This window comes from Epinephelus fuscoguttatus, linkage group LG3 (genome assembly GCF_011397635.1).
Source record: "Epinephelus fuscoguttatus linkage group LG3, E.fuscoguttatus.final_Chr_v1".
In the NCBI taxonomy this organism is placed as follows: domain Eukaryota; kingdom Metazoa; phylum Chordata; class Actinopteri; order Perciformes; family Serranidae; genus Epinephelus; species Epinephelus fuscoguttatus.
Window position 1 is genome coordinate 1,738,021 of NC_064754.1, and position 21,272 is coordinate 1,759,292.

Consider the following 21,272-nt stretch of genomic DNA (forward strand, 5'->3'; position numbering starts at 1 on the left):
GGAGACTCGACTCTCTCAGTCTGCCGAAGAATCAAGAAGGCTTCAGTCACATAAGAGACGGCTGCTGTTTCTCTGTGAGTGTTGAATACGTTTCTATTAACTGTTCAGTTTGCAGAATTTATATGTGTGTGTGTGTGTGTGTTTGTCTTTTATCGTGATGTCTTAATTGATATTTGAGTCACAGGTGAGTCGATAGAGATGTCTGTGAGAGACACAGTCTGGTCCGGCTGCTTTGCGGGGGGCCCGTCACTGTGTGTGGGGATCAGCTGTTTATTCTCTGGCTGTACAAAATTACACACAACAGTACGACGGGGCCTTTGTGGGTCAGAACATAATATATATATAAAAGATAGAGAGGGGAGGAAGGTATTATTCTGAGCAAAAACTCAGAAATCCTGAGTTTAAAGTTGAACATTTTACATTTAAAAGTGCTTGTTTTGTCGAGGAAAGCACATCTGTTCATTTTTAGTTTTTACTTGTAAATTATGTTTTTTCTGGTAAATACATAGACTCTTTTTCTCGTCATCTTTTAATTTTTTTTTCTCATCCTCGTGAAATTTTTTTTAATCTCTATTTTTTCTCTCATAAATATGTGATTTTTTTCTTTTTATGGTTTTTTGGTAAATTTGTTTTTTGTCGTAATTTTTTTTCCCTCATAAATCTGCTCTTTTTTAAAATAAAATAAAAAATTTGTGAGTTCTCTTTTTTTTAATTTAAATTTTTGGCTTCTTTCTCATGAATTTGCAATTTTTTTTTTCTAAATTTGTTGTTGCTTTTTTTCTTGAGTCCAAGTGAAGTTGCAAGTCACTGGTGTTAAAGACAACTTCATTTTGTCAAGTTGAGTCTAAAGTCATCACGTCTGACTCAGTCCACATCTTTGTCATTTACCAAACATGACAAAGAAAAGCAGCATGTAGTCACATTTAAGAAATTAGAACCAGCAAATGTTTGACATTTTTGTTTGAAAAACAACTGAAATGATTCACCGGTTTCCAGAATAGTTACTGATTAATTTCCTTCAATCAACCAATTGATCAATCAGTGAATGGTTGCAGCTGCTCTGGCGGTTGGCTGCAGTGATCCGTGGCTCTGTGGAGATGCTGTGGGCAATGAGCTTCATCTAGTGGTCTGATAGCAGAACTACATCAGCTGATCCGCAGCTTCAACACGTCCTGACTGCTCAGTCAGGTCCGAGTCAATGTGGCGGACGTTTGTGATGTGATGTGATGTATTGTGATATTTTCATGACATTTCTTTGATTTGTATTTTCCTCTGTAGTAACACAAACATCTCTCTTCAAGTTATTATTCAGTTTGAGTTTAGTTTGGAAGGTCGGGCTGATTGATTTTGGTGGTTGAGTTAAAACAGTCCACAAGCTCCACTCTTTTATAACTAGAGCAAATAACTTCAGAGAGCCGACCGACTGTTTACACTGTTTGAGCTCATCGCAATCTTCTTTAAACTGGGTTTGAAATCATGTTTGGTTTACTTTTTTCTACTGGCACCTGAGTCCTCAAAGAACCTGAAAATGCAGTTCAAACATTTTTATTACTCCATCCACCATCATTACTCACAGTCAGAGCTGACTCTTGTCCATCACTCCACCATCATTACTCACAGTCAGAGCTCTGTGTGTGTTTTGTGTTGAAGCCCGGAGCAGCGGCAGAGACCAGACTCTCCTGGACCTGAACCCAGCTGTGTGTCCATGGATCCACCTGTACAGTTTAAAGGACAACTTCCTTCAGAGATTCAGTAAGTCAACATAGTTGCAGCTAGCATAGGAACATTCCCACAAGTTTGTATCATGTTGTTGTTGGAGAAAAGTATCATGTGTAACGTTCAGAGGCCCTGCTGTGCTGTGTGACGTCACCATCAGCTCATTTCAAACATCAACATCCTGTAAAATCTTGTTTTACTTTCAGTGCTACAAACAAAACTTGTGGAAGCTACTTTTCTGTCTGTGATCAATTACAGTGACGTACTGTAGATGCATGCAGCCTCCTCCATTTTACGTAGCCTCGATTCAGTCTCTACGTTTTATTACAAATGCAAAGTCCCTGCATATACAACATTTAGACCTTGTGGTTTAATTTTCATGATGATTTTATGTTTCGATGTGTGTCTTTTATTCACCAGCATCCTGGTGATGAACATGGCTCTCTTTCATTGAAATCAGTGTGAGCAGTGTGCCACATTAGATCAGCCCACAGAGCAACAGCAGGCCTTTAACTGCCCAGGCTCCGCACACCAGTCACACCAACACAGCCCCTGTATCGGCCAATCAGAGCCCCTGTCGCTGCTCTGATACATTTGTGTCACAGTTTTCCCTCAGTTTACAACACTGTCTGATTTTAGCAGGAAGCCACAATGACGGCAGAGGACATTTTGAACGCACTGAAGGATTTAGGAGAAGATGACTTTAAGACTTTCAAGTGGTACCTGCAGCAGCCTGACATCCTGGGAGGCTACCAAGCCATCAAAGTGTTCAAGCTGGAGAAAGCAGAAAGATGGGACACAGTGAATGTGATGGTGAACACCTATAAACCTGATGGAGCTCTGAAGGTGACCAAGAAGGTCTTAGAGAAGATCAACAGGAATGATCTGGTGCAGAGTCTGTCAGACACCAGCTCAGGACCACGAGGTCAGTCACACAAAGAGAAAAACATGATGTCATTGGAGTCTGAGAAATGCATTTGTAATTGGAGCAGCTCTAACACTTTAACTTATTATTAATAATAATACTAATAATAACTTCATTTCTAGAGCACTTTTCAAAAGACACAAAGCGCTCCAAAGAACAATAATAGGACAAAATAATAATGGTTGGGGCACCAAATTAATACCACAGACTAAAACAGTCACAACTCTGGGCATAACCCTTATCACAAAAAATTGACATCTGCGTGAACACATATCACCCCTGAACTGTGATGCGTTATGAGGAAGGAAGTCAAGCATACCTTTGATTACACCACAGCTACACTTGCTATTAAGGTAAAAGATGCAAGTGAGGAAGAAAGAGAGAGAAAAGACAAAAGAGATTAAAAAAGACAAGATGGAGAACAGAAAGAGCAAAGAGGAAGCTGAAAAGACTGTTACAAAAAAAGTAATACAGGCTGACGCAGCCAAATGTACCAAACTCAGCAACTTGTTTATGATTTTAAGACGCTCATGGCTTGAGAGTGAAGGCTACAGTGCCCAGGTATCAGGCTTACTGAACAAAATATAACATTGTGACATTATAGAATATAACATACTAGTCCATACCCACTGAGTGCACAGCTGCCCACGTACAGTTTCACATGGTGTGTGTTGGTCATAGAAAACTGCAGATTAAATAGTCAACTGAACCCATTAAGGAGAGCAATGTATTCAGACAGAGTGTTTGTGAATTTGATAGTACGATTGCTTTATTGAAAGTACAGTAGTACCATTGCCAATAGTGGGATAGTTAGTGGGCTAAAACTGTACATTAGTAGTTGAGGTAGCACGTTGAAAGGCAGATAGTTAAAGTGTTTATATGTTGTATTGACTTAACAGTGGGGCGCACTGGTAGTTCACATGGGAAAGGTGCAGCTAGCTCTTGATGCAGCAGCATACCATACCATGACTTAGTCATAGCAAACATTAGAAACAACACCAACATTGGTCCACAGGGGGAGCCACAGCCATCGGTCGCATTTTAGCCATTTGGAAGCATTTTTCTGTTGTTATAGCGCCACCCAGTTGCCAATTAGAGTTAAATTTCTCCAGTCACCTTGAGGCGTCCTGTTCTACATATCTACCAAGTTTAGTAAAAATCCATATGGCGTTAGGCCTAGATAAGAAATGAGTTTCTAGCGCCCCATTTTGTTTGATGGGGTCAATAATGGAGGGGTCCTCAGATTATGTGTGGTCATATGCCTACAAAGTTATGTGGTGATGGGTGAAACCCTTGAGATGTTCTACACCTTTATGTGATGAGCCACGCCCGCAATATTCATTGCCTTATAGAAGCTCAGTTTTAGGAAGTTTTCCAACTTTTGCCAAGAGGGAACTTTAGATATTGCTCCCTAGATTATGTTCACCCAGTTTCATGCAGATCGCTCAAACTTCCTAGGAAGAGATCCATTTGAAGTGTTTTTCAAAAAATTCAAAATGGCGGAAAATAAGGAAGTTATGGGTTCTTGAGGCAAATGTGTTCCTCATGAGGAGAGGCATCTCTGTGCAAAGTTTCATGTCTCTACCACATACGGGGCATGAGATATGCCCATTCAAAGTTTGACATTTCAATGGGTTGCTATAGCGCCCCCCTTTGGCCAATTGATGTAATATTGCTTCATTGGCATCCTCCCATGACCCTCTACCACTGTGCCAAATTTCACATGGATTGACCAAGTCAGTGAGGAGAAAAATGTGGAACACACACACACACACACACACACACACACACACACACACACAGTTTTCCTCATTATATAGTGAGATGTGATAGAAATAAGTTCTTTGTGATGCAAATGGCATGTTGTGATGGCGCCTAAGTGTAAAACACTTTGGTGTCTATTGTAGTCTCTGAGCAGCAGCAGCAGCAGCAGCCAGCAGACCAGCTTGCCAGTGGTGGTGACGAAGAGGCAGTACCAGGCACCAGCCACGAGCCCCGAGCTCCACAGGGTGCAGGTAGGACCATTCTGCAAAAAATGATGACTATTTTTTTTGTGAGGGAGTAGCAAGTAAACTGGCAGCAGCAGAGGGTAGCTGACAGCTTCAAAAGGTTTCTTCTTTCAGAACTGAGGAAGCCTCTCAGATGAGACGTGAAACGTCTTCAAAAACTCAAGTATTAACTGCCTATTAACCACGCCCACCTCATCAAGCCAACTCAGTTCACCTGATCCTCAATACTCTCACGTAGTTCATCCTCTCCCAGCCTCTCAGTCATGTGCTGCCACATTGTTCTGTCCCACTCATGCAAGACTCTCCAGCACTTCATTCTGGACTTATTTCCTGTTGCCGACCCTGCCTGCCTCTGACCTGCCTGTTTCATCTGATTCCCGGCAAACGCACCAGCCTTCTGTCACTGACTATGAGACCTGCTTTTGCTTTTTGTTTGTTTGTTTGTTTTTCAACGTGAAGCTGCTTTCTTCCGTTTTTACTGGTCTGTTTCTGCAGATATTGCGGCTCCTGGTAAAAACATCCTGAACAGTGAACACTGAAGGAATTCTACCCAGAAGTCTCGGGTGGATGTAATCTGTAATCCTCACTGCTAGACGGCACTAAATCCCCCTGAATCTTGTACACTGTTCCTTTAATGAAACATTTGTCATGTACAGAACTGTTAGCATGAGGATAATGAGAGCGTGTTTTCACTCAGATATTGGTAGGGACATGTCTCTATCCTCCATATGTTTACCAGACCAGTTTGTTTTGTGTCTAGTGATCCTTTTGTGACACAACTGCTTAAAAAATCTGATGCCAGAATTTTTATTTAAATTGGTATGACAGTGATGATGTTCACGTGTGTACAGGGCTCCACAGATGATTTGTTCGTTGTGTCAAAACAGCTGCATTACTACTCTTCTAAATGCTAGACTGGGGCGGCAGTAGCTCAGTCCATGGGGACTTGGGTTGGGAACCGGAGGGTCGCCTGTTCGAGTCCCTGTCCGGACCAAAATATGGAGCGTGGACTGGTGGCTGGAGAGGTGCCAGTTCACCTCCTGGGCACTGCCGAGGTGCCCTTAAGCAAGGCACCGAACCCCCCCAACCGCTCGGGGCGCCTGACCAAAGGGCAGCCCTTCACTCTGACATCTCTCCACTTTGTGCATGTATAGGTCCTGTTTGTGCATGTGTGTCTTTCAGACCTGTGTGTAACTGACAAGCAAGAGTGAAAACATTGAATTTTCCCTCAGGGGGATTAATAAAGGAAATAAACTTATAAACTAGAAGATGCCAGACAATTTAGTGTCTTCAACAGACACATTGGCCCCTTTTACACTGCCAGATTTTCGGCGAATGTTGGGCCATTTTGCCGGCAAGGTGCGAGCATTTAGACACACAAAGCCAGATTGGCGAGTTGATCCGAGGTGCCCAATTTTCTGCCTCTTTATAATTTGTTATAGATTGACACTGTTTTACAAAACCAGAAAGCCATGGTGGAGATGGGTTTGCCTTATTTAGGGCATGTATGGAAAACAGCACCATTTTTGTTTTAATGTGAGTTCTTCTTTGAACACGGGCGTAGTTCCAGGTGGCAGTCGGGCCCCTCCACCCCATGGACCCCAGTGCTAACGCACTGCCTGCACTGTCTATATTTACGCCCCTGTATCTCTCCTGTCAGCCATTTTGTCTTTGTATGTTCTCACAAACACCCTCCCTGTCTCTGTCTCTCTCTCTCTCTCTCTCTCTCTCTCACACACACACACACACACACACAAATTAAATCATATTACTTCATTCAATTACTTGTTATTTTTAATATTAGTCATTATTTCTGATAGTCATTTTTATACTTTGAACGAGCGCTCAATATGTAGTTTTTCTGTCGTGGAACTGCCTCTGCAGAGCTTGTTAAGTTTTGAGACCTCTGTTAAGTGCGACTAATTCGACAGCTCTGTTTTTCTTCTTATTTATTTATATTTATTTTAACAACAAGGATAACATTGCGAATTAAAATACCTTTCTTCTGTCAATTGTAGTGAAGAAGAAGAAGCATGTGTTTTTGTGTGTGTGTGTGTGTGTGTGTGTGGGGGGGGGGGTTTTAATCTGGGGGTTGGGTGGTTTAAACAAAACAAAAAGTGTGCACTTCTGGGCATGTGATAGAGAGCAAGAGCACTTATTTGGACAGAACAAGAATCGTGACACTGATGCTGCAGGACTTCAGGGCTGTGGTTGTACTGGGCAGCTCCCTGTTGCAAACGTTTAATCGTTTTAAATCTGAGGTGTATAAAAGGGAATGTGTTTGAATTTAAATCTTAAGATAGCTTGCTGTTACATGAATACAAATCTCTTAATGCTAGATTACCATCCACAGACACCTTGCTCCACTTGTAACTGCAAATTTCTGTTTGACTGCATTTTAGATTTTTGTCAGACCAAACAACCTGACAAAACTAAAAGCATGCATTTACTGACACTTGTGAGAAAAGAGGCATCTGTACACATGTTTATTCTATTTATGTCACACAGATATGATTGTTCCAGTACCAGAGCCACGACACATCTTACTTTACCAACACTTGCTTCAATCATACCTTCAAGATAAGTTCATGTGTGCACAAGAGGGGTGGGCACAGAAGAAGGATGAGCAGCGTCTGGATGATATCTACACAGAGCTGTACATCACAGCTGGAGGTGACGTACACATCAACACACAGCATGAGGTCACACAGATTGAGGCCAAGAGGAAGCCAGCAGATACAGAGAATCCAATTAAACCCAATGACATGTTCAAACCCCCCTCTGGAAGATATAAACCCATTAGAACAGTGCTGACCAATGGAATCGCAGGAATTGGAAAAACATTTCTTGTGCGCAAGTTTGTGTTGGACTGGGCTGAAAAAAGAACCAATCAAGATGTGCATCTTGTTTTCCCCTTCACCTTCCGCCAGCTGAATTTATTGAAGGAGAAAAAAATATGTTGTTGTATGGCAGAGCTCATTCATGAATGTATCAGGGAGACCAAAGACATCAAGAGAGAAGCTCTTAATTACATCTTTACAACTCTGCAGTCATCAGGAAACACCAACTTTGACAAGAGCAGGTTCAAACTTCTCTTTGTGTTGGATGGACTGGATGAGAGCCGCCTTCAACTGGACTGTTCTAATAATAAAAACCAGGAGGCGGACTTTGATGTGACAGAGTCGATCCCGGTGGATGTGCTGGTAACAAACCTCATCAAGAAGAATCTGCTTCCCTCTGCTCGCCTCTGGATAACCACACGACCTGCAGCAGCCAATCAGATCCATTCTGATTTTGTGGACATCATGACAGAGGTTAGAGGATTCACTGACCAGCAGAAGGAGAGTACTTCAGGAAGAGATTCAGAGATGAGGAGCAGGCCAACAGAATCGTCTCCCACATCAAGAAATCACAAAGCCTCCACATCATGTGCCACATCCCAGTCTTCTGCTGGATCACTGCTACAGTTCTGAAGACCAGAGAGGGAGGAGAGCTGCCCAAGACCCTGACTGAGATGTACACAGAGTTCATGAAGTTTCAGGTTCATCAGACCAAAAAGAAGTACGACCAAAAAAAGTGCCTTCACTACGTTAAATCATTAGCAAAACTGGCTTTCCACCAACTGGAAAAGGGCAACCCGATCTTCTACGAGAGAGATCTCAAAGAGAGTGGCATTGATGTCAGTGGAGCCTCGGTGTGCTCAGGAGTGTTCACAGAGATCTTCAAAGAGGAATGTGGAAAGGATGAAGATGAAGACAAGATGTTCAGCTTTGTCCATTTGAGTGTTCAGGAGTTTCTGGCAGCTTTATATGTAGAGAGGAACTCGTTAACAGAAACAAGAATGTGATGTCTGAACCAGGGCAAACTTGTGGTGGACAAGTGCGAAAGGTTTTCAGCAAAACATCTATGACAGAGGTCCACATGTTTGCTATTGACAAGGCCTTACAGAGTCCAAATGGACACCTCGACCTGTTCCTCCGATTCCTCCTGGGTCTTTCACTGCAGACCAATCAGAGACACCTGAGACCTGCTGAAAAAGAAAAGAAGCTCAGAGACCAATCAGGATACAGTCCAGTACATCAAGGGGAAGATCAGTGAGAATCTGTCTCCAGAGCAAAGCATCAATCTGATCCACTGTCTGAATGAACTGAATGATCGTTCTCTAGTGGAGCAGATCCAACAGTACCTGAGTTCAGGAAGTCTGTCCACAGATAAACTGTCTCCTGCTCAGTGGTCAGCTCTGGTCTTCATTTTATTGTCATCAGAAAACAACCTGGACGTGTTTGACCTGAAGAAATACTTTGCTTCAGAGGAGGTCCTTCTGAGGCTGCTGCCAGTGGTCAAAGCCTCCAACAAAGCTCTGTAAGTGTGCAGACAACTGCAGATACTGACTGTATTACATGTGCAGGGTTGTTCTTAAACAATGAATGTCTCAGTCAACTGATAGTCTCTTAATTACATCTTTACAACTCTGCAGTCATCAGGAAACACCAACTTTGACAAGAGCAGGTTCAAACTTCTCTTTGTGTTGGATGGACTGGATGAGAGCCGCCTTCAACTGGACTGTTCTAATAATAAAAACCAGGAGGCGGACTTTGATGTGACAGAGTCGATCCCGGTGGATGTGCTGGTAACAAACCTCATCAAGAAGAATCTGCTTCCTCTGCTCGCCTCTGGATAACCACACGACCTGCAGCAGCCAGTCAGATCCATTCTGATTTTGTGGACATCATGACAGAGGTTAGAGGATTCACTGACCAGCAGAAGGAGGAGTACTTCAGGAAGAGATTCAGAGATGAGGAGCAGGCCAACAGAATCGTCTCCCACATCAAGAAATCACAAAGCCTCCACATCATGTGCCACATCCCAGTCTTCTGCTGGATCACTGCTACAGTTCTGAAGACCAGAGAGGGAGGAGAGCTGCCCAAGACCCTGACTGAGATGTACACAGAGTTCATGAAGTTTCAGGTTCATCAGACCAAAAAGAAGTACGACCAAAAAAAGTGCCTTCACTACGTTAAATCATTAGCAAAACTGGCTTTCCACCAACTGGAAAAGGGCAACCCGATCTTCTACGAGAGAGATCTCAAAGAGAGTGGCATTGATGTCAGTGGAGCCTCGGTGTGCTCAGGAGTGTTCACAGAGATCTTCAAAGAGGAATGTGGAAAGGATGAAGATGAAGACAAGATGTTCAGCTTTGTCCATTTGAGTGTTCAGGAGTTTCTGGCAGCTTTATATGTAGAGAGGGAACTCGTTAACAGAAACAAGAATGTGATGTCTGAACCAGGGCAAACTTGTGGTGGACAAGTGCGAAAGGTTTTCAGCAAAACATCTATGACAGAGGTCCACATGTTTGCTATTGACAAGGCCTTACAGAGTCCAAATGGACACCTCGACCTGTTCCTCCGATTCCTCCTGGGTCTTTCACTGCAGACCAATCAGAGACACCTACGAGACCTGCTGAAAAAGAAAAGAAGCTCAGAGACCAATCAGGAAACAGTCCAGTACATCAAGGGGAAGATCAGTGAGAATCTGTCTCCAGAGCAAAGCATCAATCTGATCCACTGTCTGAATGAACTGAATGATCGTTCTCTAGTGGAGCAGATCCAACAGTACCTGAGTTCAGGAAGTCTGTCCACAGATAAACTGTCTCCTGCTCAGTGGTCAGCTCTGGTCTTCATTTTATTGTCATCAGAAAACAACCTGGACGTGTTTGACCTGAAGAAATACTTTGCTTCAGAGGAGGTCCTTCTGAGGCTGCTGCCAGTGGTCAAAGCCTCCAACAAAGCTCTGTAAGTGTGCAGACAACTGCAGATACTGACTGTATTACATGTGCAGGGTTGTTCTTAAACAATGAATGTCTCAGTCAACTGATAGTTCCAAGACTGAAGTCCCCAGATAAATTAAAATTACAGTGTAGTTCATTAAAAAAACATTTCTGTACATTATCCTGATCTCAGACAAATATTGTCATTTAAAAAAAAACTGTTAGTGTAAAGTAATTCATAATTGTTTTGACTCATTAACTCAATAAAAGGCCCTGACACACCAAGCTGATGGTCAGCTGTCGATCAAAGTTGGGCCGTTGGTGAGCGTCTGCTGCCCTCGTCAGTGTAGTGTGTCCCGCTCTGATGGTCTTATTGGCGCTAGTCAACTTTTTTTTCCTACTGATGCAGCATGTTGAATCAGCATTGGCCATGGCGGAACCTGTCGGTAAATATAACAGTCAGTTCAGCTCAGTGCACAAAAACAGAAACGGAAGTGAGAAAAGTAAACGAAGAGCTAAAATCCAGAGGGAGTGAGACCAAAACAAACTTGTTCCATAAGGTCAGATTATTTTTCTTTATCAGGAAACGTTTCTGCTAAAGAGCTCAAAGATAGTTTGTGTAATTGGTAGAATATGCTCTGTCCTTCCAACACTGGATTGTTTTGTTAATGTTCTAACTGGCTAACTAGCAGCAAGATGGTCTCCTGGTTTCCCTGTTTGAATAAGGATTATATATTACCACCATTTGCTGGTGTGGTGAGTTATTTTCTCTTATGCAGGCGCAGAACATATGTGCTGGTTGACCACCTGCTGTAGTCTTTGCAGTGTGTTCATGTGCAACGTTTTTAGAGGAGACAGCAATGTCAGATGACGCAGCAAGGGGCCTTCTACACCACTAGTTCTCTGAAGTCAGTTTGGTGTGTCTGAGCCTTGAGGGCAACCACAGAAATGCAGTTTTCACATTGTGGACAATAGAACCAGTATTCATGTTTTTCTCTATCACTAACTGTCCTCCAGGCTGAGTGGCTGTAACCTCTCAGAGAGAAGCTGCGGAGCTCTGTCCTCCGTTCTCAGCTTCCAGTCCTCGCATCTGAGAGAGATGGACCTGAGTAACAATGATCTGCAGGATCCAGGCGTGAAGCTGCTCTCTGTTGGACTGGAGAGTCCACACTGTACACTGGAGACTCTCAGGTCAGATCCCACTGTGATACTTTTGTGTGACACTGTTTTGTGCTTCAAACATTTAATGTTCTTTTGCGTGGAATCTCAATCTTTTCGAAAAAAAGAAATGCAGGGTTAGGGTTGGGGTTCAGAATGCATTTTTGAATTTGTGAAGGGATTCAAATTAAAATGTGGTGTTAGGTTGCTCTTTCAAGGTTTTATATATAACTCTTTGCATGTATTGCCAATGGGTGAACGGCTTATATATTGAGACTAGGGCTGTCAAACGATTAATTTGACAGTCTATAATTTAAAAGAATTTCCATAGTTAATCGCGATTAATCGCGTTTTGAATTGCATGTTTAAAATTCTGTTATTTTGCATTTCAATGTAGACCAACTTAATACAATACCTGAGTCTTCTACGATGTTGACTGGTCTGCAGTCAGTTGCCACTCATTTAGCGATCGCTTTAGTTAACTTCTTCAACGTACTTTCATCCATGGGTCTGCGGCGACTCCCACGCTCCAAAATGGTACTTTGGTGGAGCTGAGGCTCACTTGGCTGGGGTGCGCCGGCTGCACCTAGGTATTTAGCGTGGAGGTGGTAAATCAAACTCGACGTACTCCGGTGGTATGAAATAAAAACAGGAGCACTGTCCTGATAGTAAATTGAAAGTTTCAAAAAGTGTTCAAAAAAGCAGTCCAAACTGAAAAGTCCGAGGCACTCCGTGCTAATATTAAAAACCCTTTATTTAAGCACAGGGATATCTACGCATTTCGACTACACGAGTCTTCATCAGGATATGAACCAGTCAAATTACAAACAGGTGTTTAAATCACATCAGGAGTGTGTGAAATGATCATGTGACTGGATCATGTGACAAATCAATCAGCCTATGCTGAGAACAGAAAGAAGATAAGTAAATAAACGTATAAGTGGCAACAGTTGCATGACTATGTGTGAAAACAATAAATACAAGCAATATTACAAGAAGGGAGAAAAGTCTGTCTCTTCATTGAGACCAGGGTGAGCAGTGGCCTTCAATGTATAAATCCAAAAGGTCTCACGCTGTAGGAGGCGCTTCAGTCGGTCCCCTCCTCTCAGACTGCTGGGAGCTACCTCAATGGCCATACATTTTAAAGTGTCAGGACTGGTGTGACCAGCAGTTTTGTAACGTTGGGCCATGAGGTAGTTTGGGTTTTGAGTTCGTATGGCGTATTTATGTTCAGCCAGTCTTTCTTTGAGCTTTCTTTTTGTGCGGCCAACATAGAAGCAGCCACATTCACACTCCAGTCGACAGGCAACATACTGTATGTTGTGTTACAATTAGCAAAACTGCGGCAATGAAATGTCTTTTGACTGGAAACATCAAAGAAGGCATTGTCTTTTTTTATACTGTGGCAGTGTCTGCATGCCCCACACCTAAAAGTGCCTTTAGGTTTGGGGAACCATGACTTGGGTTTGGAGACAGAAAGATGACTCCTAACCAAGGAGTCCTTCAGAGCAGGGGCCCTTCTGAAGCAGAAGCCCGGAGATTCACTGAAGGCGGAGCGGAGGGTGTCATCACTCAGCAGAATGTCCCAATTTTTGTTAACAATGTTTTTGATTTGGTGTGCCATGGTGCCGTATTGAAGGGAGCAAAAGATCTTAGGAGGCTGCTGTTTTTTTTTTCAGGTCTTTTGTCTAAAAGAGCATTTCCGTTCGGTGAAATAACTGAAAACATGTTTTATATTCTAGTTTCTTCAAAATAGCCACCCTTTGCTCTGATTACTGCTTTGCACACTCTTGGCATTCTCTCCATGAGTTTTAGCTGGCTAATGTTAGCTAACTAGCTAATGCAAAAGACCCATGCAGTGTAGCTAAGTTGTAGCCAGTTGGATAACCTAAACTCGCTTGCTGATGTTGTAGCTAGCAAAATGCTATCTGACTGGATATGTTAAAGCTTACAAACTTACTCCACCAGCTAAGGGGATCCATGTTACTGACATGTGTATTATGACAAACAGTTAATTTAGCCAGCAGAGTGTGCGCAGGGGCAACAAGATGCTGACTCCAACTTACCTAATGGTCACCTGCATCAATAATAACAAGGATTTTTATAAAAGTTCTGGAACCTTTAAGCACACTAAGTAAACCCAAGTAGAAGTGCTGTCTAAATGTTTATAACAGTTTTTACAAAACGAAGTGATGTTTTACCAGTGGTGAATTTGTATGCTTCATCTGATCACAGAGCACAGATTCAGGGCTGGGCGATATGTTCAGAAATTCATATCTCAGTATTTACAGGCTGACTGGCGGTACACAATATATATATCTCGGTATTTTCTACAAAATGAGCTCCATGTTGTCAGCTGCAAGTCAAAGCCACATTTGAGATGTCACAATCACTTTTATTAAAACAGACTGTGATCAAAATAAAATTCAAAGACTGAAAATAAATAAATAAATAAACAGCTGCACAACACATACATTAAAATGATATAAAATAAACAGCAGGGCTGTACGTTACCAAACAGGTGGAAATGCAGGCAGGCTTGTTCGCTAGATAGCACCGAGTTTCCAAGAAGCCCGATCTGAATGGGTTTAAAAACTAAAGCTAATTTGGTGGAAAAGAGGTCAAATATATGACCTGACAAGGACTGATGATCCATCCTTGACAGTGAACCCTGTTCACTGACCCTGAACATAAGGGACATTACAGCCAAAGGTAAAGAAAATATATATTTTTTTTTACTTATTTGTATTTCAGGCTGAGCGAATCTAGGCTCACAAAGAAATGCTGTCAGGAGCTGTCCTCAGTTCTCGGCTCCCAGTCCTCTCATCTCAGAGAGCTGGACCTGAGTAACAACAACCTGCAGGATTCAGGAGTGAAGCTGCTCTATGCTAAAATGGAAAGTCCACACTGTGCGCTGGAGACTCTCAGGTTAGATTATACTGTGGTGCTTTTGTGTAGCAACATGTTGAGGAAACATTTTTATGCTACCTCGCTAGAGCTGACAAAATCTGCAAACAACAGTCGCTCATTGCAGCCTACAAAAGCCAAAGTTGTATGCCAGAGCAAGATCCTCCATGACTAATTACTAACTCATCGATGGAAATAAGCAGATTTCTAAAAAAATTTTTTTAAATCAAACATTGTGGACAAAAGAAACTGTGTTAGAGTTTGACTTTATCTCTGACTCTCCTCCAGGCTGAGCAGCTGTAATCTCTCAGAGAGAAGCTGTGGAGCTCTGTCCTCAGTTCTCAGCTCCCAGTCCTCCAGTCTGAGAAACCTGGACCTGAGTAACAACAACCTGCAGGATTCAGGAGTGAAGCTTCTTTCTGTTGGGCTGGAGAGTCCACGCTGTACACTGGAGGGTCTCAGGTCAGATCCCACTGTGATGCCTCTATGTAACGTTGTATTGTGCCTCAAACATTCATGTTAGCTGTGCATTGGATGCCTATTGCCAAAACAGAACTTTATATTCCATGACCATCACAGTGATTGTGGCTACACTGTCAGCAGTGTTTATAATGAGCATGTTCAGATCCTCATATGTTCGCACTTTGAATCCTAAAAATATTCAACAAATGCACTTGACAAATACAGAAAACTGTGTCCTATCCACCTTATCCCTAGCCCTCACATAACCTTGCATAAGTTGTGGGCCTGACTCTCATTGCTGAACCAGAACTGGTGTTTTCCAGTGGTAACAGTTGAGCTAATCCTTTTTCCTGAAGGGCTTGGGAAATAAAACGTGGAACTTCAAATGGCACAATGTGAACAGACCGTCTTAAAGCATTGGTTGTTTACCTTTTTAACCAAGCGTGTTAGCGATTAGCTTGCCTTGCTACGTTAACATGTTTTAAAATGATATTGTTATATATTGTTAAATGGAACAAAGTCCAAGCCAGCTTACAGTAAATACCTTCTCCTTCTAAAAGATAATTTATCATTTCTTCTATGACTCAAACAGACACTAATACATTCAGCAAACAACTGAAATGATTTGGTAATAACACAAGCTCCATGAAGCATTATTAAATGTTACACTTCACAACTAATGCTCGACTCGTCTGCCGTCACACATCTTTATAACTGCTGAGTTACATCAGAGTTCTGCTGAGTGACATATACAGAGGCAGCAGACCTCAGTAATATCAGTAATGTAATGAAGTAGTAAAATAAATAACTTAAATAATTTTTTTGATCTGAAAGAAGTACAGTAAATTATTGACACATTTTCAGTCTAGATGATTAAACACATAATTGAAGGTATGTTGCTGAGCTGATTCTAGAACGAGCAGTTTTCTGATGTAGGATGAGAATGTACATCCAAAGGGTCAAAAGTCAATTTCACTGTGACATCATAATGTTCTCCATGAACGCTTTTCTGTCCATTACGCAGCGTCATATCTCAGGAACAGAAGGGGAGAGATTTGGTCAGATAATGAAAACAGACTTAACATATTTGCAGACTGGGAGTTCCTTCTAAAGCCACTGCAGTAGATGTAAGGTCACAGAAGACATTGCCAAAAATGATCAAAATCATGTTGAAACGGCAACAGGCAACATGTGGAACTTGTTTCAATGCTATTACAACAATTTCAGTTCACATCTGATTTTCACAGCCAAATGTTATTTGTGATACCAAAATTTTGAGTCACTGTCCTGGCTCCACAGTCCTATAGTTCTGACACACCAAACTGAAACACAAGAAAACAATGTTCACTTTATTTTATATTTTAGGTTGAGTCAAACAAGGCTTACAGGGAAATGCTGTCAGGAGTTCTCATCAGTTCTCAGCTCCCTGTCCTCTAGTCTGAAAGAGCTGGACCTGAGTAACAACGACCTGCAGGATTCAGGAGTGAAGCTGCTCTCTGCTGGACTGGAGAGTCCACAGTGTGCATTGGAGACTCTCAGGTCAGGATCTTTTGTTTAACACATTCAAATGTTGCTGGACAAGTTTATCACTGGTGAGAACAATTGTAGGATTTTACTGTGTATACTCAGGAACACTGAGATAACAACTTTGTGCAAGAACATTTCTAAAACGGACTTATTTTTTTTTCTTCTTGTTTTTATAGCAAATTTTTTTTAATGCTTCAGCAAAGTCACTTAGCAATCAAAATGTTAACTGACTGTTTATGATGGATTCTGGGGTGAATCACACAGGAATAGTGAGGAAATCTGGCACTAAGCTAATTCTTATTGGCCAATTTACACTTTAAGAAGAAAGGACGGCCACTGATACACAAAAAAAAAAACAAACAAACATTTGTGTGGGTGTATGTGTGTATGTGTATCTGTGTGTCTGTCTCCAGGCTGTCAGGCTGTCAGATCACAGAGGAAGGCTGTACCTCTCTGGCCTCAGCTCTGAGATCCAACCCCTCCCATCTGAGAGAGCTGGACCTGAGCTACAACCATCCAGGAGACTCAGGAGTGAAGCTGCTGACCGCTGGACTGGAGGACCCACACTGGAGACTGGACACTCTCAGGTATGAGCAGACATCAAGAGCTCACAAACTGCTTGTCACACTGTCAAGCTGAGGACTGCTGGTTCACAGTCTGAGTGATCCTAAATCCAAGTGAAGGTTTAAGAAAACCGCTGATGAGGAAGCTTCTGAAGGTTCTTTCTGACTTTGTTTCCCCGTCCAGGTTGGAACATGGTGGAAAGCAGAGGCTGAAACCTGGTCTGAGGAAGTGTAAGTGTGTGTTGACTTTGATTCAAGAAAACAAGGCAGCACATGTTAAAGTAGTTTAAACCAACAGATTGTGTACCTGCATTGTCAAGTTTTGATCTAATTAACAGTCAGTTTGTTAATAAAGCAACAAATAAACCCGTCAGGTGTGTGAGATGATGAACTGCTGCTGCTTTGTGTCTTGTTCTCTCCATCAGATGCCTGTGAACTCACAGTGGACATGAACACAGTAAACACACATCTCAAACTGTCCAACAACAACAGGACGGTGACAGCAGTGAGAGAGGAGCTGCCATATTCTGATCATCCAGAGAGATTTGAATACTGGTCTCAGCTACTGTATAAAACTGGTCTGACTGGTCGCTGTTACTGGGAGGTGGAGTGGAGAGGGGATGTTGACGTATCGGTGAGTTACAGAGGAATCGGAAGGCGAGGAGACAGCGCTGACTGCTCGTTTGGAGATAACAATCAGTCCTGGAGTCTGCACTGCTCTGATTGTCATGGTTACGCTGCCACTCACAATGACAGAGAAACACACCTCTCCTCTACCCCTTCCTCCTCCTCCTCCTCCTCCTCTGTCTCTAACAGAGTAGCAGTGTATGTGGACTGTCCTGCTGGCACTCTGTCCTTCTACAGAGTCTCCTCTGACTCACTGATCCACCTCCACACCTTCAGCACCACCTTCACTGAGCCTCTTTACCCTGGCTTTGGCTTTGGATGGCCTGGTTCAGTGTCTCTGTGTTCACTGTAGGAGGGAGAGTCTCCTCCTGTGCAGAGAAACACTCGCACTGCTGACACACACACACACACACACACACACACACACACACACTTTTTGTAAATCATACTGACTCAAAATTATGAGAAGTCAAGTTTTAATGGTTTTCAGATTAAGATAAGCGCAGAAATAAGTACACATACATAGAGGAACATGCAGTATCGTCACAAACAAATTGACATTGTGATAGCAGCAGAGAATAGTTCATGTACAGTGATGTGATACCTGCAACGGTGTACACCAGAATAGCATATAGTGGCATGCAAAAGTTTGGACACCCCTGGTTGAAGCATCTTCTTAAATTTCGTTATAAAGCTATAACTTTACATTACGCTGACAACAGTACGCGCATAGTTCTACATATGCACATACACACACGCTGACATACACTCATGCACATACTAACATTGACTGCCTCATATTGGTCAGATTAGACCTGTGACCCTGCTGGGGTCTGCAGGACTCCAGTTCAGTGGACCGGGGGCCTTTATAGGCAGTTATGGAGATTTATCTTCCTTACCCCAGAAGAGGGAACTATACCGGAAAATACCAAAAACAAAAAGCCACAATGGCTGAAAGAGGTGTACCTCCACTAAGAAATGTGCCCACACTATCACCTAAGAGTGTGTGTTTAATCTTACAACATTTATTTCTTGCCTCTGGGGATCATATCAGCGTCTTGCGGTCTGACCTCGTTAATCTATTATATATATTTATCCAGACCAGGTTTTATATTTACATTATTTTATCATTGCCAGTATCTTACCGCAGGTTTATTTATATGTTTATGGGGATGGTAAGCTGTACTAAGTTAAACATTACAAGGGCGCTCATACTGCACTCATAGTCGCTCTTTGTTATCCTGCAGTGTAGTGTGTTGTGTGTAGTGTGGAGGAGGAGGTCAGGTTACAGTCACAGGCCTATGAGAGGTAACATCTGGAGGATATTGTAATCAAAGAAGGTTAAAACAGGAAATTGTTTTTGAGTTTTTGTATTTTCATTTCACACATTAACACAGTTCCCCTATATCATAATGCAATTACTGATTGATGTTTTATATTGCTATGTTTTATTTTAATGATTATTAAACGAGCAGTAAGCAAAATTCATCATTTCTAGATTGAAGGAATTAAAAAAATTGTTCATCTACGTTCATGTGAATCCCCTCCCTCCCTCCCTCCCTCCCTCTCGGAGCCCTTCGCCCTCCCTCCCTATAAAAGGCTACAGCGAGCAATGGCAGCGCGTATTTTCGACTGTTTTAATTAGTGTGACACACTTCGTTTTGGTCTATAGGCAGTGCACAACAGCAAACCTAGCGGTGAAACGAATTCGCTTATTGCTCCTTTAAGGGGTTTTCAGTTTGGCCCACGTGTACGTACGTGCTGTTCCTGGGGTTTTCCCAGACGAGCAGGTGGCAAAACAGAAGACATGTGAGTCAAAGACATGTGAGTTGGTACGGCTCCGCCTCCCTCAGAAACAAAAACAGACTGCAGGGTATTGTAAGAATGTGCAGCAAAATTGCAGGTATTAACCTGAAGGATCTCACTGCCGTTTATCAGCTCAGAACTTTAAGCAAAGCCTGTTCCATCCTTGAGGACCAAAGCCACCACTTGGCTGGTGAATTCCTGCTGCTTCCGTCGGGGCGTAGGTACATCCTGCCAAAATGCAGGACTAACAGGCTAAAACATTCCTTTGTCCCTGCTGCTATTGCTCTCCTGAATAAGTGACTGACCTGCTCTCCATTTTTCTGTTGTCTCTTGTTATTTATTGTTGTCTGAGAGATTGTTGTTTCATTGCTTGTTTATTACTGCTGGCTGTACAACAAAATGCCCTACGGGGATAATAAAGACTCCTTGAACCTTGAAACTTCCCCACATGGGGTTGATGGGATTTATTGAAAAACTGTCCGTCGTGTCACCAAGAACTGGACTAGAGAGAATATGAAAAGGGTTGGTTTTTGGTGATCGAGACCTTTTTCAAGGCCTGCAGATGCCCATGTCTCTCTGAATAATATCTTTGCTCTGAGAGTCTCTGGCAGAACACTTTGCAGTAGATAAAATCTTTAGACTTCCCTTGTGAAACCTACAGCCGGTGAAAGTTTGCTGAGAGCGGTTCTTATGTTGAAACCAAAGCAGTAAATGTCAGCTGGCTTTAGACGGATCTCTTTTGGAAAATAAAGAGATCTTAATTTAGGTGAGATATTATTGACAAATCCAAATTTAAAATCAGATTGGCCTGATTTTCAAGGCAAATAAAATCTATCCAGACCAGTTTGACTATTTTTATCTTTTACTTTAACTTTTATCATTTTGAGTTTTTGTATTTAAATTGATTTTTACCTTTTTATACATTTGTTTTCTTTTGTATCTGAAATAAATACTCAATTCGAGAGAATAAAAATCAAGTAACAGCTTGGGACATATTTTCCATTGAGTTTTTATTTCTTGCGAGGTGGCCTTACCTCGAGATAGTACCCACATCCGGGCGATGCTTAAAAGATAGCTTGCCTCTCACTGTGGTAGCACTCGTGTTCTTCACACAATCAGGCCAGTGGTAGTGAAAAATAAGAAGTGTTTTTAGGGAGCTGTTTCCTCAGGTGGTCATGTCATTAACATGGATCGCTGGCAGAATCCAAGATGGCAGCATATCTAGTGTCTCTGTTCAGTGTTTGTCTGTTACTAGTAGTTTTTATTGGATTTTAGTATCTCTCGACACTTTTTACCTAAGCTGTTTTTATTGCTGATTTACCAACCCATGGAAGTATACATCCAGCTTTTGTGGTTTGGGCATATTTTTATCTGTTTTGGGAAGCTATTCTGCTCTGCATGCTCTGGCCTACTCCACCTGCTCAGAGGATTGATCTGCTGTCAGTGGCCTACTCAGAGCTTCTGCAGTTATGGCTAGTTTTTAGCCTACAACTGCAGCAATACAGCAGCAAGGCATATTGAGACCCAGCACCTGCTGAGGTGGGACTTGCCTTTAGCCAAGAATTACATCAGCAACTTGCATCTACCCGGCCTGCTCCTTCCACCCTGCTCTGCAGCCTGAGGCCTATTTCCATCCACCCTGCTCTGCAGCCTGAGGCCTATTTCCATCCACCCTGCTCTGCAGCCTGAAGGCTCACCCTACTCTGTAGCCTGAAGGCTAGAATTTGGGCCAAATCGACTGATGCTGATATTATGGTTTTATCTGAGACATGGCTGGGTAGATCCACTCCTGATAGTTATATTTA

The 21,272-nt window shown here is 42.4% G+C and overlaps 1 protein-coding gene across 1 annotated transcript; it reads left to right on the top strand.

Annotated features, from left to right (window-relative positions):
* On the top strand, positions 1–20,032 carry LOC125886155 (NACHT, LRR and PYD domains-containing protein 12-like). Its single transcript, XM_049572158.1, has 13 exons — positions 1–74; positions 1,651–1,752; positions 2,356–2,641; positions 4,549–4,656; positions 7,159–7,964; positions 9,391–10,442; positions 11,435–11,608; positions 14,330–14,503; positions 14,771–14,944; positions 16,310–16,483; positions 16,885–17,058; positions 17,219–17,265; positions 17,460–20,032. Exons 3-13 carry the CDS (start codon positions 2,368–2,370, stop codon positions 18,011–18,013), a joined length of 3,711 nt encoding a protein of 1,236 aa, XP_049428115.1. The 5' UTR covers positions 1–74; positions 1,651–1,752; positions 2,356–2,367; the 3' UTR covers positions 18,014–20,032.
* Positions 20,033–21,272: the final 1,240 nt, after the last annotated feature.